This window comes from Nesoenas mayeri (assembly GCF_963082525.1).
Source record: "Nesoenas mayeri genome assembly, chromosome: 1".
In the NCBI taxonomy this organism is placed as follows: domain Eukaryota; kingdom Metazoa; phylum Chordata; class Aves; order Columbiformes; family Columbidae; genus Nesoenas; species Nesoenas mayeri.
The window spans coordinates 208,688,879-208,706,722 of record NC_137541.1 but is presented as its reverse complement, the minus strand read 5'-3'; the positions used below and the strand labels follow the sequence as shown (position 1 = coordinate 208,706,722).

General features: G+C 41.7%; 1 protein-coding gene across 3 annotated transcripts in view; it reads right to left on the bottom strand.

Moving 5' to 3' along the window:
• The window catches only part of TENM4 (teneurin transmembrane protein 4), a gene marked incomplete at both ends in the record, with an annotated part of 380,135 nt that extends 363,035 nt beyond the window's left edge, over positions 1-17,100 (bottom strand). For all 3 annotated transcript variants that reach the window (XM_080355605.1, XM_080355606.1, XM_080355607.1), the window contains 2 exons: positions 11,870-12,139; positions 16,878-17,100. In XM_080355605.1, coding sequence (XP_080211731.1) covers positions 11,870-12,139; positions 16,878-17,100 — 493 coding nt within the window. The remainder of the gene's footprint in view (positions 1-11,869; positions 12,140-16,877) is intronic.
• Between the last annotated feature and the right edge of the window lie 744 nt (positions 17,101-17,844).

Sequence of the window (17,844 nt, the reverse complement as noted above, 5' to 3'; positions counted from 1 at the left end):
CAGTTTTCACCCCAGATGTAACGTGTCCTGAAAAATCACTATAATATGTCTTATCTCTGGTTTTACTCGTGCAGATGTTCCCCTCCTCTCCTTTTTCAACTGTTGGTGGATTTCTGACTTCTGTACATGCTCATTCATCTACATAAATGACTTGATGCAAAACAAAATCTCCCTTTCCATCTGCAGAAGAAACAATTTGTCAGGAGCTGATCTGGCACCTCCACAAACTGGCCTAGGTGCTCGCCCAGAGACTGCAATTCACTGTTTTGACTTTCCCTTAAACTTTGACAGTTAAGACACAGTTGCTTGGAAATGATCTAAGAATGATTTACAAGTCTTTAACACATTATTCTGAATTAAAGCCTTAGCTGAGCCTGCCATCATTTCCCATTTTATTTAAACAATTTATCTGTTAAAAGAAGAAATGTGTATTTAACTTAAATTAAGTTTAAAAGGAAATATTAACTTTTCTGTCTCCCTCACTAGAAAGTGACCAAACCAGGACAGAAATCAAAGTGGGTGTTTCTGAATGCAGCAGAAAGCTGTCAGTTTGATGAAGTAGTTCGTTTCTGAGTTTGCCACCGCCGAAGTTGGTTGTTGGAGCCCTGTAGCACTTTGGAGGGGTCATTAAATACAGAAGCAAGAGGAGGGCTGTGCTTGCTACCAGTTCGCACTGCTTGGCACAAGAAAGTCTCACCTACAAAGAGTCTCAAAGGGATAAAAAAACACCACCTGGGTGCTGTGGTGGGGGAGAGAAGACACATTTCATAGAATTATAGAATTGTTTATGTTGGATAAGACCTTTAAGATCATCCCATCCAACCATTAACCCAACACTGCCAAGTCCATCTCAAAACCATGTCCCTAGGCACCACATCTACATGACTTTTAAATACCTCCAGGGTATTTCAGAGCTTTTCTACTGTTTTCAGTGAGGGCCCTCAGTGCCTGTGACCATTAGAGGACCTGGGAAGCTTTTTCATATAATGTCTCTTTTTATATGATGTCTCATTCTGCACAGTTTGTTTGACACTCTCTGTCTCACAGCCACTCAACCCATGGCTTATAAATAAGTGCAGCAACAGTAACAACAAAACACCTCTTTTTTCACCCCCCCAAGATATTCAGTGCGTGTTTGAGGGGCTCTCTAGACCAATATTTTCAACACTTCAGCACTGAAAATTCACTTAATGTATTACCAGATAGAACCAGAGTACAGTTGCTTTATTTGCTGCTATCTGTATCTTTGATTAGAAAATATTTGGGTTCACTGCTTAAAAGGGAGTAGAGGAAAAAAAAAAAAGAAAGAAAAGAAAGAACATCCTTATTTTCTAACAGGGAACTGAGATAAAGAAAGAAAAAGAGAAATGGAGTGACACAGCCAAGGTAAAGCACTATCTGTTGCAGAGCCATGGATTAAATCTTCTGGGGTCCACTGCCCACCCAAAAGTGGCCCTTCTCTGAGTCTCATAACATGTCTGCTTCCCAAATACCTTGCTTTAATTTAGACATGTGGCAAAGACTTATTTTTGATTGAACCATAATAAAGTTTGTAAAATGTTTACTCTACATGAACACCTGATAGGAATTATTATTTTTCTCTTTATATACATGTTTCAAAATGATCTGTGCTGGGTTTGACAAAACAAAACAACAACTTGCCTTAGAGCATATAATTAAAGTTTTTAGGGGCAACTCAAAGAAACACTGAAAACTTCACAGAATTAGGGCAGTGCTGCATTTTTAATCACTGCCCTGGATTGAATAAAATGGCATTTTTTTGCCTAAAAGTTAATCAAAAGCCTCTGAGAAATAAAGCAATGAGATTTTAATGAACAAATTCTCATGGCAGAGCTGTGCTTTTCTTTATTTAGAGCTCAGTGCACACCTCTGGGCATGGGTAAAACAAAAATAATGTGCTCTTTCCTCTCACTTTGTTCTGCTTATGGATGGAGATGCATCTTGACTGAAAAAAGCAAAGCCAGATACCTCGAGGGGCACTGGAGGAGACTGGACCAGATGTGGACTAATGCTCTGTGTGCTGGATCTAGAAGCAGATGGATGGAAATTCAGAAATACAGATGTGAGCATCTGGAAATGCCTGATTGAGGACAAACCTGGTTCCCCCTGTGCAGGGAATAGTGATGAACATCTTTGAATGGCTGGGATGATGTATTGACATGTTGTGCCCACTGCATCCCTACACATCCAGGATGAAGCAGAAAAAGAAGAAAAGGTGAAGGGAAAACAATCTTTGGCTCCCTGATCCATACATAACCAGCAGGCTTAATTCTGCAAGGCAGGAGTCAATCAGCTGCAGAGATTGATATCAGATCATTTGGAGCCTTCAACCAACCTTCCTTCCTTGGGTGTATTGTTCCCTATAATCTTTTTGCTTTTCTCCACGCTACCTCTCTTTCACAGAATTATAGAGTCATTTTGATTGGAAGACACCCTTGAGGTCATTGAGTCCAACCATTAACCTCAGGTTGTCACTAACCCATGTCCCTAAGAACCTCATCTACACGTTTGTCAAGCCCCTCCAGGGATGGTGACTCCACCACTGCCCTGGGCAGCCTGTTCCAATGCTGGACAACCCTTTCCATTAAGAAATTTTTCCTAATATCCAATCTGAATCTCCCCTGGTGCAACTTGAGGCCATTTCTTCTCATCCTTTCATCTGTCCCAGGAGGGCTCATTCCTTTCCTTAGGATGGATCTGGCCCTAAAAGTATAATCCTTCTCCAAATGCCCATCAGGCTACAAGTCCATCATGACCCAAGCACTAATGTCCACACCAGCTCTGGTCGCCCTCGGTGTCCTGACCATAACCATGGTCCATGACATCAGCCATTCCTCATTGGCATTGCACACAAATCCCACCCCAAAAACAGGTGCGAAGCAAAATATTACTCTTAAAAGAGCAATAGATCTTTTGCTGCTGAACCTGACCGTATTCTCCCTAAGGTATTTCACAACAAAATAAGTTATTCATGGCACTCGGAAATAATGTAAAAAATGCATAGATTTACTTCCAGAATACTTGGTAGCTTGCCAGCAATATTACTAAAAGCAATTATTTTCCTTAAAAAAAATCTGCATGGCAAGGCAGTTTAAAGCAGTGAAGGAAAGGACAAAAATTAACAGTGTAATTGAAAAGAACAGTAAATTCTTACCTATTAATGTTGTTTCTACATGCCCTCTCCCTCAGTGTTCAGGATATTAATGATTTTCTAAAGTTTGGGCCTTTTTTTCATGCTTAATGGCTTCACCATCATCACAATAATAATAACGTGAAACCTACACACTAACCTATATTGAACTGCAGTTCATTACAGCAGAATAACATTGGGAAGGGTTTTAATGTCCGCATTCTTTCAGATGCAGATTACAGTAATACAGAAAATACATTCTCTCTGGGACATACCATATGGGAATAAAAATATTAAAAAAAGAAAATGGAACGACTTATTTTCCTCTAGAGGCAAATAGGCGAGTGATGAGTTAGATCAGCCCTAGAAATCAGTGGAAATTCCTTCACCGTGGAATAAAATCAAGATACTGGTCATTAATGTAGCAATGGGATTATTAAACTTAGATTGATCCTGTGTATCTTCACCTCCTAAATGGGGAGCAGGGATACCGCTGGCTCCCTCTGTGTTCCCTGGGGTGGGTGTTAGTGTTACCAAAGGGACAATCAGCTCTTGGGTGGGTTGAATCATGCCCAAGAGACAAAATCACAGAATGACAGAATCACAGAATGTCGGGGGTTGGAAGGGACCTCGAAAGCTCATCCAGTGCAATCCCCCCATGCAGCAGCAACACCCAGATGAGGTTACACAGAAATGTGTCCTGGTGGGTTTGAATGTCTCCAGAGTAGGAGACTCCACAATCCCCCTGTTCCAGGCTCTGTCACTCTCACTGAGAAGAAGTTTCTTCTCAAATTCAAATGGAACCTCCTGTGTCCCAGTTTGTACCCATTGCCCCTTGTCCTGTCACTGGTTATCACCGAGAAGAGCCTGGCTCCATCCTCCTGACACTCACCCTTTATATATTTATAAACATTAATAAGGTCACCCCTCAGTCTCCTCTTCTCCAAGCTCAAGAGCCCCAGCTCCGTCAGCCTCTCCCCATAAGAGAGACAGTGGGATCCACTTATTTCCTCATCTAAAAGGCCGTTTTACACCCAGTGGACAGGGGTGCTGCCCTAAATCCCATCAATTTATTGTCCCATCTGGGCTAAACTTTTTCTGAGACTCTTGTGAAGAAGTGAGGTGGTGCCTCACTTTTTCACTTTCAAGAGGCTTCCCAGGGCTGGTGTCTGAAAAGGACAAAAGAGATTAGAGGACAGAAAATAAGAGGAATCCATCATCAAGAATGTCAGTGGTTAGAATGTCGGATCACAAGTCAGGAAGATGTAACAGCCTTCAAGGGAGCCATTTTTCAGTGGAGAATATAGCATTTGGGACAGTCATGCAGCTAAAGTCTCCTTTTTAGTACTAATACTCTTCATAGGAATATTAGTATCTTTACGGTTGGAGAGCCTGAAGGCACATTCCTTCCCCTGACCTTCACATTTCAAGTGATCACCATGTCTCTGAATAACTCTATAAGGTGGCTTCAGTAGGTTGCGATACCCAAGCAGTCCCCATGTAGTGTTAAAATGGTGAATTGTTTGCAAATCCTACTTGGAAGGGAGCAGTTTAAGAGTTTTGAGGAGCTGAAACAGGGAAGAGTATTAATGAAAATTCCCTTCTGGATCTGCTACTCATTTTTGTAGTTCTTTACTAACTTCTGCAATTGATGATGGATCTTTAGTGGTAAGAGTTCTGGCTAATTTTTATTTCAAGCTGAAACATCTTGTTAATATTAAGGTTACAACTGATAGAAAGCAAGTGAAAGATGACAGCCAACAGATGCCTGATCTTGACTGGGTAATTCTAATTTATTCTTGTCTTCCCCTACTCAAAAGGCATAAGGGAAGCTTAATAAAGTACAGATCATAGCACATTCCTTTTTTTTTTTTTTTTTGTTAAATCTCCCTTCTGAATTCTCCAGACTCTGACTATCACGTTTTTGCCTACATAGTTTGCAGAAGAAGCATGTCTGAAGCACACGCTCGTTTACTGGAAGTACTTTATAATGCACTATTTAATTCAAAGGAGAGAAAAAAAAAAACCATGTTGCTGCAACCACAGTAACAATATTAACAATAGAGTGTGTGAAGCCTGAAAGGAAATTACTCAGCAAAACATGGTAATAAAAAGAAAAGTCACCATAGATTATCAACTGGAGTATTAAATAATTTGTAATGCTAAGATTACACAGTAATTCTGCCACTGCTAATTGCACTGATACATTGAACTGTATTTTGGGCCAGTGATTTGGGTCAACATGATTTGGGAAACAGGAAGGTGGATGTACAGAATGAGTAAAAATTGAGAACCTTGAGAAGGCCTTTGCAAGGCTTTGGTAAGTTTAGGCAAGTATGGACAACATTAGGAAATGAGTTCTGGACAAGCACAGGGAACAAGAAAAACACACAGACATAATTACCATTTTCTTATAGCTCCACTACCTATTGTAAAACAGCTCTGAAGATAAAATGTTTGCAAAAAGCCAATGCAATTCTGGAGCATGTGGCTTGAGCATCAGGGCAGCTTTCTGATTTAATAAGAAGCCAAAATGGATACGGGAAACGTAGCAGCAAACAGCATGTAGCGCTGTGTTTAACCAGGAGTACTGGGATTTATGCCACGCTGGCACTCTGTGTAATTTGGAAAACCAGCTATTTACCACTCTACACCTAGGACCTGATCTAACACCACTGATGGCCACAGGAGTATTTGAAGGCTTTGATGAACTCTGTATTAGACACCACTGAATAAGTGAAAGCATTAGTTGGATTTCTTAACTACCCAGGAGAAATGGCGTTCCTTGTTTGAAAGGCTTCTATTTAATTATTTCCTGCTGTAATGTACCTCTGTGTTTCTAAGCATCTTCCATAAGCATTCAGTTCTATCGAGTCCTAATTTCCTGTGCAGTTTCTTAAGCACTCCTTCCAGCAGCAGTAATGGCTTAAGCAGTGTGGAAGCAGAAAGTGTGGTGGTTACTGCAAGAAATGCTCTTTAAATTACCTATTATGTCAATTAAAATGGCTAAGAGTTGGGTCTGTGATGGTAGAGCAGCCACAGCTATCATGTGAGTTTTCCAGCTCCTGATTGCCAGTTTTACAAAAAACTATGAGAATTTTCCAGAAAGGCAATTTATTTGATGGGAAAGCAAAAGTTAACAGTAACACGTTGACTGCCTTTCTGGTCAAGTTGGTAAGGCTTGGAGAGCAGGTTTGGATATTGGGCTGGTAGTTTGCTTGACAGATTTAAAGCTCATTTAAATGTATCCCAGAACATTAGTGACTAAAAGAAAAATTATTCCTCTCTGTAGGATGCGGGTCCAGCAATGTAAAATGAATTGGTGCTTTTAATCTTGTCACCAGTGAGTAAGTGTCTATATCACTGTAGTCACTGGCTGGTGATTTCAGAGATGAAGCCAAAGACGAATGGACCTTGAGATTAAACTGCTCTTCCTAAACAGAGGTGACCAACAGATGCGTGATGGAAGTGTTGGGGCTGATCGTACCTGCATCCAGTTGTTTGTTAAATGGGAGATTTGAGTTCCATTCTCAACCCTTCTGCACACATGAAAAGCATGTGGAATTGTCTGCAGGATGTCATGTTTCCTACTTATTTTCGAATTGTGAAGATGGAATGAAGCAGCACAGCACAATTTGACAGCAACGGCCCTGCAGCCTGAGTTTTGGCTTCCAGGGTGGTCAGATCTGGAATTTTAGTCCATGTCTACTAATCTCTCAGTCTGCTAGATAAGAAAATGCCACACTTCAACAACACTTCTGCTGCAAGAATTTCTGTACACAATATATCACAGTTGAGCATCGCCAGCTCGGTTGAACTGTCTCGAGCCATCTGATGTTACTCATCCTGCCTGTGAGATCCTTCTGGCCTCTTGATACTGCCCACATTCTTCCCAAGAGGAGACGAGGACAGAGAGAAACATCAGTTCCACTCTGCACATATACACAGCATTAATCACTGCTGACTTCTCCTGCTAATGAAGAAAACCACTTCCCCCTCTCTCCTGCTCCCTCTCTCATTTAACCAGTTATGTGCCTTGGTGGATGTTAACACTAAACCTGGGTTAAGACTAAAGTGAATCTTTAGTTTGTCTCAGCTTCTTTGGGTAAAATAAAAGTTAAACTGCACAACTGTACAACAAATTTTAAAAATGGAGTTATCCCAGGTTTAAAGTGCTCCTGCTGTGATTGCACTGAATAAACCAGTATGCTCTTCATCATGTTGAAGGCAGAGAGAAAAGTGTTTTGTTTTACGTAGGAAAGGATTCTGTGTGGGAATAGCTATATTTTCTGCTCATCTCTCACACTTGGGTCTATCCAGGGCCTACCAGCATATTACATAACAATTTGGGTGGATCTGGGATACAATCTCCCATATAGACCCGAAGGAAATATTCGGAGCCTGTTTCATGGATGCTTGCACACAAACACTGTCCATCTCTACATCAGTTAGGAGTGTCCTAAGCACTGCAAAAGCCTGGGATGCTCAAAGCTCAGTCTGAACAGTCCTGAATTCTCCTGAAGTCAAAGAAATACTACAAATTATTGAAATTGGAGGAAGAGAGAGGCTCAAGAAGCCATCACATACAGCCACTCTGACTGAGGCAGCATCCAATCTAGACCTTTCTCAGCAGTTATTTGTCTAGTTCACACTTAAAAACTTTTAGCACTGGAGTTCCTCCAACCCATCTGTCTATCTCCGCCAGTGCCTAACAGCCTACAAACTGTTTATGAGGAGGACCTAGGTGGCTCTGTTCAGCTGACAGAAGAGATGGCTAAAGGGAAATTTAGGTGCTTTTAACTATTTTAGGTGTGTGGATAGATACTGTCTGCTATCTAGCTGTCTTTTAATTATTTGAAGTGTAGGAATATACAGAAGATGGAGCCAGACTGTTCTTGGAGGTGTTCAGGGAGCAGAGGACAAGCAAGGGACACAAGTCGCAGCAGTGGAAATTCTGATTAGCTCTTAGGAGAAAAGTTGTTACCAACAAACATGGCCAGCACCATAACCAGGACACAGAGGTTGTGACCTCTCCATCCTGGGAGATACTCAAAGTGTAAGTGAACAAAGCCCTGAGCAACCCACTCTGACCTCAAAGTTAGCCCTGCTTTAAGCAGGAGAATGGACTAGAGACCTTCAGCGATGCCTTCTAAAATAAATTATTCTGTGGCAGTGTATTTTTATGATGATGTTTTCATGATTAGAAGCATTTTGCTTTTAGTATGTGACTGAGCTGCTGGTAAATCAGTCAATTTCTGGAAGACTATTACCTTGTTCTCCGTCATTGTGCTCTTCTCTATATTAAACAGTTGCTGGCTCAGTGCAAACCTGTTCAGGGTTACCTAAGGTAATGCCAGTTAACTCCAGGCTCAGATCCAAATGACTACTTCAGGAACTTCTCAGTCTTGCTGAGAAGCACTACGAACAAGTAGAGGAAAGAGGTTCTCCTAACTTCATTGCTAGCATTCCAGGAACCAGCCTCCTCCTTGTGTATAGATCTGAACAGTAAATGGAAATTTCAGCTTAGCCTAGATGGTCATGCTGCAAAATAACCCTTGAGCTACATGAGTTGTCTGCTACATTAACTACATAGAGCGATTGCCTTGTCCCTGGACAAGGTGCAGTAATCTGGGCTGTCCCCTCTGCCCCCTGTGCAAAGTCACTGTCCAGGTTGAGCTAGAAGCCATTAGGGATAGTTGGGTGTGCAGGATCTGAACTGAGGGCAACACCAGAGTTATAACTCAAACTAACCCTTCAGTGAAAACAAACTCTTAACCTAGTAAAACTATTCCACCTCCTGGAAAGCCTGGGAACAGTTTAGATAAAGCAACACATGGGGTTTTATGCCAGCGGCCTACGCAAGTGATTTATAGACTGTAATATGCCATGGAACCAGAGCATTTCGTCAGTTTCCTTAAAGAAAGAGGGGTGGATTGTGGCTGCACTTACTAAACAGCCTATCTGTTCCTTCAAGGCATCACCTCTCCTCAAATAAAAGCAAACTTGCTTTTTTGAGTGAGCTAGACCTCTCATTTCCTACGAACAAAATAAATGTCTCAGTGGAATCGTGCTTCAACAGCTTTGGATTTACAAACATCAGAAGTAAATTCTGATTATTTATTTTGGATAAATAATGAACAGCATAAAAATTGCTGACGTTAACCTTCATTGGAGAAGTTGGTTTAATGGGCCCCATAAAATCTTCTATTGATGGCAGGTTCATAAAGCTCCATATTGACTTCAGCTAAAGGCTATAACTTCTATCAATACTGTCAACAATTAATATTGACCAATAAAGGTATCCTGTAAAATGAGTCATAGCATTATGTTACTTTATGCTGCCATTAGCAAAAATTCATCTCTTCTTAAAAACGTTTCTCCTATAAATCTAGGATTTCTCAGAATAGCCTGTGTGACAGCAGAGTCCAGAGTAACACGGCTTCTGTGCAGTGGGAGGAAACCCAGAACAACCTCTGCATTTGCTGGACAAAACTTCTGAGGAGATCTCAGGCTTCTTTTTCTCCAACAGCAGTTTTCAGGCTGTGAGGGATTTGCGTGCAAAAGTTTCTCACACCTTTATCTGTGCCCCGCAATTGAAAAATGAAGACGTCCAGATTTTGTGTACATTTAAGACTTTTCCTTAGTCCTTCTTCTCTTCTTCCCTTGCAACCTTTGTTTGGATATGTTTATACCACCAATTCAGCCTGTAATCCCTACACTGAAATATGTATTTCTCTGAGCTCTGAAGCAGTTTTTGTGACCTAAACCTGGTCAATATCTCTCCTATCTTCCCAGGGAAGTCTAAGCATCAGATGAACCTCCCCAACAGCCAGTCTGGATCATAATATTTTCCCTCAAGTTCCACCACCTCTTTATTTTTGTTTTGTTTTTGTCACTTACATACCGGACACCAATGAATCTCTAGATTTTATTTATGCTACAGACACTTTCTATTTTTGAGTATCATATAGCCTTTCTCATTCAAAACACTCAACATCTAAATCTGCAAAAGCTCAGGACCCATATAAACTCCTTCTATATTTGTACAGTACTTAAAATACCTGCAGGTATCTTCTTCACCTTTCTGTCTTCTCTTTTCTAATTGCTATGAAATGGTGGTTCAACAAATGCTTAGTGTGTCATTGAATGTAAGGGAAAAGGAATTGGAGGTTGTCTTGGTCCTGACATGAGTATTACTGCCTCGGTTATTAATTTCAGTAAAGCCTTTCAAGACATGTGCTGTTGCTAATGTGTTGTTGCTAATATAATTTCATTTGTAAGTGATCTGTAGGTACAAAGTTGCATTTGCACATGTAGAGATAGCATTACGGAAACCAGTGAAAAAGACTCTAGCAGCTAATGTAATTCTTCACACTTAAGGAAAAAAACCAAAAAAAAGGCTAAAATTCTGTATTTGCTTTTCTGAGTAGGCATGGAAAGAAAAATGTACGAGGTAGCTGCTTATACACCACCATGAAAAGCACAGGAGAATGGTATGGAAGCGCAAGGTGTTTGCGTTTGGTTGTTTTCTAGTGATTTGTAAAGATTGTGCAAAACTCTGACCCTGATGATGCCTCTGTTTTTTCAACAAAATACAAGGCTTGGAAGGAAAATTATATAACCTGGCACTGCGTATCTGCCCGGGTGCACAGCTGTAAGATGCTACACTATGAAACTGAAAAAAATATTCTAAAGATAATTTTAAGAGGTTCTCCTGTACATCCTTTAAAAACGAGGCCATTTATTTTTGAACTTTGCCTACTATATTATTATCTCTGAGCAGAAACTTAATAAGATTCTCCTGTAATTTTGTTGGAGTTAAACATAAAATCATGTGGGTGGTGTATGTCTCACCGTGTCATGGCTTCCCAAGGAAAAGTTATCATCATTTGTCACTATAATACTGTGGCAAAAAAAGCATAAAGAGATCAAGCAATACAGTCATTTCACATCAGCTTTCTGTACTGAGTTCAAGCTCCTGATGCCTTATACGCAGCGGCTATATTAAGAAGCAGGCTGTGCCATAATTGAATTAAAGGTGCAAAGGCATATAGGGCTGTGTGAACCCCCAGGTCAAGCTGCAATTGAATCAAAATCCTCTCTCCTTTCTACACTGCCTGGCAGAACTGCTGACCAAAAGGTTTCCAGACCTACAAAACACACGCAGGAGTCCCCGGACACAAAGTTACAGAGATAAAATATATATATATATATATCTGTGACCTTCAGCTTTTATTTCGCATGAAGAAAGAGGCTTCTAAAAATATTTCACCATCATTTTCCTTCTGAGAGCAGTCAGCCGATTTACATAAATGAAACGGCTCCTGTCAAGGAACCGGCGAGGAAAAGGAGGAAATTATCTGCCCTGAAAATCTGTAGCAAAGATAAGAGCAGCATCGGCCAGGGGAGGGGAGATTTAAATGCTTTTTCTCTGAAAGGTCGCTACAAAAAGCAGAGAGAGTATTACAGCCACTTAATGATCTCTGTCGCTGTGATAAATAAGTAGGAGCTTCTCCAGCAGTTTATTAACAAACACTCTGTAGGACAGTACAAAAGGCCACGACGTGGGGCTATTAGAAGAGTGTTTTCACTGTGTCTGATAAAAAAAACCCAACAAAAAAACCAGCATAAAACCTAAGGAAGATTAAGGTGGAGTGGTAAGAAGAGGCATTCCTGGCAGAGCTCAAGGCTGACACTGCATGCGCTGTCACCACTTACCGGTTTCGGTATTTTCGTGCTCCGTGTCGGTGAGGGTGAGGTTGGAGTTGGCCCGGCTGGACAGGCAGGAACTGCGTCCGGACTTGGTGTTGCGTCCCCAGAGCCTCACCGGGTGCTCGGGTGACATAACCACGTCTGCCTCTGTGTCGGCATCCGAGCCGGCGCTGATGGAGTAGCCGCAGTGAGGCAGCCCGATATCAGTCCGGTACAAAGTCCCGTGTGTGGGTGTCATGTCTTCAAGACCCAGCTCTCGTAAAGAGAAGTTGGCTCCTGGGAGAGAACACAGCAGCCTGGTTAGTCTAATAGAACCACAGAATGATAGGATGTCCTGAGTTGTAAGGGACCCACAAGGATCATAGAGTCCAAATCATGTCCCTGCATAGGACAACCCCAAAATTCACACCATGTGTCTCAGGGTGTTGTCCAATCACTTCTTGAACACTGCCAGGCTTGGGGCTGTGACACCTCCCTGGGTCAGCAAGGTGCTCCACCAGTGCTCCAGCACCCTCTGGGTGAAGAACCTTTTCCTAATGTCCAATCTAAACCTCCCCTGGAACACCTAATAGAAGATGGTTTCACCTAGCACAAGTCAATGGCAGAACCATTCATCCTCTGTCTATAAATGAGGCACAGCAGTTCCCAAGTCCTAATGTCACACCAAAAATTCCCCTGTTTTGTGGTCTTGGTTGGTGGGAGACCAAGTGACCATGCAAAGACCAAAGAGCAGCTGAATTCCTGCCTCAGGAAGCTGACAAATATTCAGGGTGTGCTCAATGAAATAATCAAATTTGAAAGCAAAGACAGATGCAGAAATGGTGGAATTCTGTAGGAGTGGCAAATAGTAATCTTCTTGAGACAAAAGAAAAATGAGGCATGCAATGATCACAAGTCTGACCATACACCTGGCAACTCTAGTACAATAGGAAATTTGAAAGAGCTCTGCTCATTGAAATTCCTGAAATTACATACTGGGGATTTAAATTGCCTTTGGTGATCTCACTTTCCCCTTGCTGACCACTCACACCTTGACTCAGTTTAGCTATTCATTCTGATACAAGTCACAGCAGAGGTTATTTGGCTGCAAATAAATGCAATTGTTTAGCTGACTAAAAATATAACCTGAAAAATGACTCCTAAGTTCATGTCTAGTTACCTGCAGAGCCTCAAAATCAGATCGAGTCCATGTGAATGAGCCTTCAAATATTAGCACACTTTGTTCAGAAAGTTGCACGGGAAAGCTGTGGAGAGCAATTAGCGGCTCCATTTTAATCCACATTTATTTATTAATGCATGCTTTTCTTTTTTTCAGCCCTGAACGCCTTTAAAAGATTTTGGCCTTTAGCTGCACCACACATTTATATGGAACAATGCACCACTGCTCCTGTTACACTACGCCTTGATGAGGTGGATTAAGGAACTATCTGTAATTGGTAGGAGGCACCAGATCCTGGATCATGGCCAAATGCCAACATCATTGATCAAATTTAGCTTAGCTGGCTTCTTCCCATTACTTCAATAAGTAAATCCCTGACAATAAAAAGAGAGGTGGAACCTGCCCAATCTATATCCAGGCCACAGACTCATTTTTTTCAAAAAGATAATCTGAACACATGATCCTCTAGAAACTTCAGGTCCAAACCTAGCTTTAAACAGTGAAGTTCATATCTACATGTTATTGAGGTCTGTTCATCTGGTCTGGACCGCAGGGTTGTATTCAAAACTAAGTTATGATTCTCTCCCTGCTCAAAACCACACATGTGGCTCTCCTCACATTTCCATTTGCTGATGTTAAATATTATCTGGTGGAAAATGTGTATCCAATAGAAAACAGTCAGATTTCTACTTTTCCACAGTCTGGTTTGATGCTTCTGGAAATAACCTGGCTTATCCCTTAGCTCTGCTGCATAGGGAAGATCTCTCATATTATAGCACACATGCATCAAACGATCAGCCAGCTCCAAACAGATGCTGTTTTACTACATTTCTTCATTCAGTGGACTTTGCAGCTCATAGTGAAGAGAGTTTGAATGCAAGGTGGATAATGGGACTGGACAACATTTCCATGCAAAGCTCAGATCTCTTTGATGTCAAGAGGAAATAACCAAGGTTCAGCTGTTTCTGGATGTATGACTGATAGAACTCAAATTATATAAAGCGTTCATGAACTTCACACCTTTTTAATTGACCAAACAAGATTAAAGCTTTCAGACAGAGTAGACAGAGAACATTGCTTGGGCCTCACACCTCCAAGAAATTCTAGAGCCTCGCTCCGGGAGCACAGTGCAAGCTTGTGGCAAATTAATCCATTTAACTTGATTGCAAAGTGCTGTGAGAGAGCATCCTCCGCTACTCCATGGCATGAGTTAGTCAAAAAACTTGACCTAAGTTATAAATGAGGGAAGCAGCATCCTCCCAGAGACTTCCAGTTTTTAATTTTGTGCAAAGCCAGAGAGCTTTTAAACCATCCTCTGTGGAGTACTGGAAAACATCATCTTTTGGTTTTGCTTGCACATTTCTGTCCCTGATGGCGAGTTCCACCTTCCCCTGAAACAAGCCACATTCAGCATCACCAGACACATCAATGTGCAGCGTGACTGATCCTCTCCAGTAACAGCAGCTCATAAATTATGAAAAATGACTGCTACAATTAACTGAAAATCAAATTTATTTGCAATAAACAGCAGGAGATGCATCGATTTTCATATTCTATGCTCACTGTTGCCTTTTAAGCTGGAAGAACTCAAGTCAATAAAAGGAAGATAATAAATATCTAAGACTTTTTAATTCAGATCTAGTCTATTTTTTCCCGTGCTGACTTGCACGTTTGCTGGCACTCTCACTCTAGCTAAAACCATTTAAATGCTGACTTGTTTATTTACTGAATTTATTTGGTCAATTTGAAATGTTTCCCTCCCCTGCCTTCCAAACCAATGCAGGAGAGAAATTCACTGTGCCTTGTTGATGTCGAGCTGGATAATAAGGCTTGGTTTCAGTTGGCACGAGCCCAAGAAGCACCACAAAGTGAGGCCATTAATGGCTTTGTGCCAGGGGAAAACGTGGCACAGAAAATCTGGGGTAATTGTTGACAGTCCGCAGGCCAGTCTTGGGACACTTAAGATAAACTGGGAGAAAATTATAAATGGAAAAATCAGTTAGTGGCATATCAGAAGTAGAACTAGTGCCCTGACATTGTTAATCTCAGTTAATTTCAGCCACTTAGATGAGTGATTTTTACTATTTCTCAGTACCCTACAAAATTTTCCTAGGGAAGTATGAACTCGTGTATAACAAATTTATACTCCCTATCAGTAGTCTGGCTTTTCTTATTTATCTTTTGTGGCCTTCTTAGGAGAACTCCGTGGACCTGCATGGCCTCATAGACCCTCAGGTTGAAAACCGCTGACCTGTACTAATTCACATCTATCCTGCATGATGAATATATTGTATGAAGTGAGCAAACTCAATGACCTAAAAGGTTTCCTTTTCTTTATAAGCTCATGGATTCCTTAGAGAGGATGAAGTACTTCAGAGTTGCTAAGAGGGAAACTCCTTTTATGATTGCAAAGTATTACTTACAACATCTATTGGCTCTTTTGATAATTATTGCCTATTGCAGTTATCCTGAAATACAAACATCAAATCCACGTGCACAAAGATACTTCTGCAAGTCATTTTGCTTGTGCATGCCTTAAAGATGAGTCTTGCACCAAAACCACAAGTTTGTGGTGTTTGAAGAATGAAATTAAGCAGCCCTCAAGCTAAACAAGTGCAGTTGTATGCATTCCCTTGGGGAATCAGCTTCTCCAAACTGCTGAGGGTGTGATCAGAGCAGCCTTGGGTCAGCTATTTTATGTTCATTGTCTGGAATGCTGCCTACTCCATCTGACTCACTTTGCCATTTTATGCTTTTCTTGATGGACTTCTAAAAATAATTTATGTGAAGCCCTGCTGGGTTTCTGAACTAAGACACTTGTGTCTCTACAGAAAAATGAAGATGAGGCAGGAGAGGGGTCAGAAATCTACCTCATGTAGGCAACAACAGCAGTGAAAATATAACTGCACTAACTTCAGGCTAGCGATAAAAAGAATAATATCTGGAATCTCTTATCAAGACTGTGGAGCCCATGCTGAACCTTGAACCTCCACATCTTCACAGCTGCTGTGACCCAGATTGGCTAACTGGACTCCTATAAGTCCTAAAAGTAGTTATTTACCACTCCTCTAATATTGGAGCATGCCCCCATCTCAAATCTACATCCTACAGGCCATGTACAATTTCAAGGGTGATTTGTCCCATTTGCAGTTCAGTTGCCTCCCTTCCTCCAGGCTTCTTGGGTTTTGCTGTAGCCCAGATGGACAGTGTGGACAGTGGCACTGTCCTTTGGTTGTCTTCTGCCTCTGGATTGTTGTTGACTTCCATCATGACAGAGCAGGCACATGACACAGAGAAAAGGACTTCTGGGCAGGTAGAGACTTTCCATGCCACATCAGCACTGTGCACTGTGTGCACAGGGGGCCTGGTCTCATGGTGGGACGTGATGAAGGGCTGTTGCAAGCAGGAAGACTAAGACACAGAAAATGTGTCTTAGTAGATGCTAAGAAACACATGCTAGTGGTATCACACTTGAGAGTGAAACAATCTAAATGAGAAACTTCTTTACTTTGAGGGTTCCAGAGCACTGGAACAGGCTGCCCAGAGAGGTTGTGGAGTCTCCTTCTCTGGAGACATTCAAACCCATCTGGACACATTCCTGTGTGATCTGCTCTGGTGACCCTGGTTTAGCATTGGACTGGATGATTTCCAGAGGTCCCTTCCAACCCCAACCATTCTGTGATTCTGTGACGTTGGTTTGCACACATCCCATTTGCAATACAATGAAGATGTTCATTGCTGCTCCCTTTCTTTATATCTTGCTTTTGGCCTTGAAGTACTTCAAAGGTTTCCTCCCACACAGCCCCAGCTCTCAGCTCACCCTGCTTACAGCAGAATCTGCTGAAATGTGCTCACCTGCTCGACAGAATTCATCGGCCTCCTGGTGCACCATGTCTTTGACCCGATTGCTGTAGGTCAGCCTGGAGTCTTGATCATAAGCCTTCAGGGTCTCGCTGGAGCTGTAGGACTTTTGGGGTGCCTTGCTGTCCTCACTCTCGGCTGAAGAGCTGGTGTAGCGGCGCTCAGTGTCGCGGCGCCGAGTCAGAGATCGATACGGTTTCCTTTCTTTTACATCCATGGCACCCTTGTCTGAGTATTCAACATTAAAATAATGATGTCTGTATGGTGGTCAGATTGGAATAACCTGAAAGAGAGAACAAAAGAAATGGGATCTAAGTTCATGCCTTTGGGCACCTGAAAGCTAATTTGCTTTCTTTGTACATTCCTGCAAGGAACAAAAGAGAGGTTATTTAACAGACTGTAGGAAAACCCTCTTAGAACAATTACCAATGGAAAGCAAGTCTCAATTATGTGTGAGTCATTTAATAATTGCCACAGCTAGCGGGACGCATGCACGCAGCAACCTGCATTGGTCTGAACTCATCACGCACTTGGGGATTTGAAACTGATGGTGATTTTCTGTGTCTTCTTTCCACGGGAAGTGATTCAGACACCTCCAGGAGGCACGTGTTCGGTACATCAGTCACCTAATCTCTGGGAAAGCAGGCCATGCTGAAATGTGTCTATTTGGGCAGCCAGAGGACTTTGGAAAAATGCTATCCTATAGTTTTAAAAGTGTTTTAATAGATCGTGCATTTCGAAGGAATGAACGAAAGAAAAAGAGACAGCGTAAGAAGGCAAGTGGGAAAGAAAACAGAAGAAAGAAGAATGAAGAGGGGAGATATGGATGGAAATCGGATGAAAATGTCTTCCTATTCAGAGGGCTCATCTTTACTCAGCTGGAAATACATTACAATTTAGAAGAGTTGGGAAAGTGTAAATAAATGATAGTGCTCTGCTTCATGTAACAGCATGGCCTGGG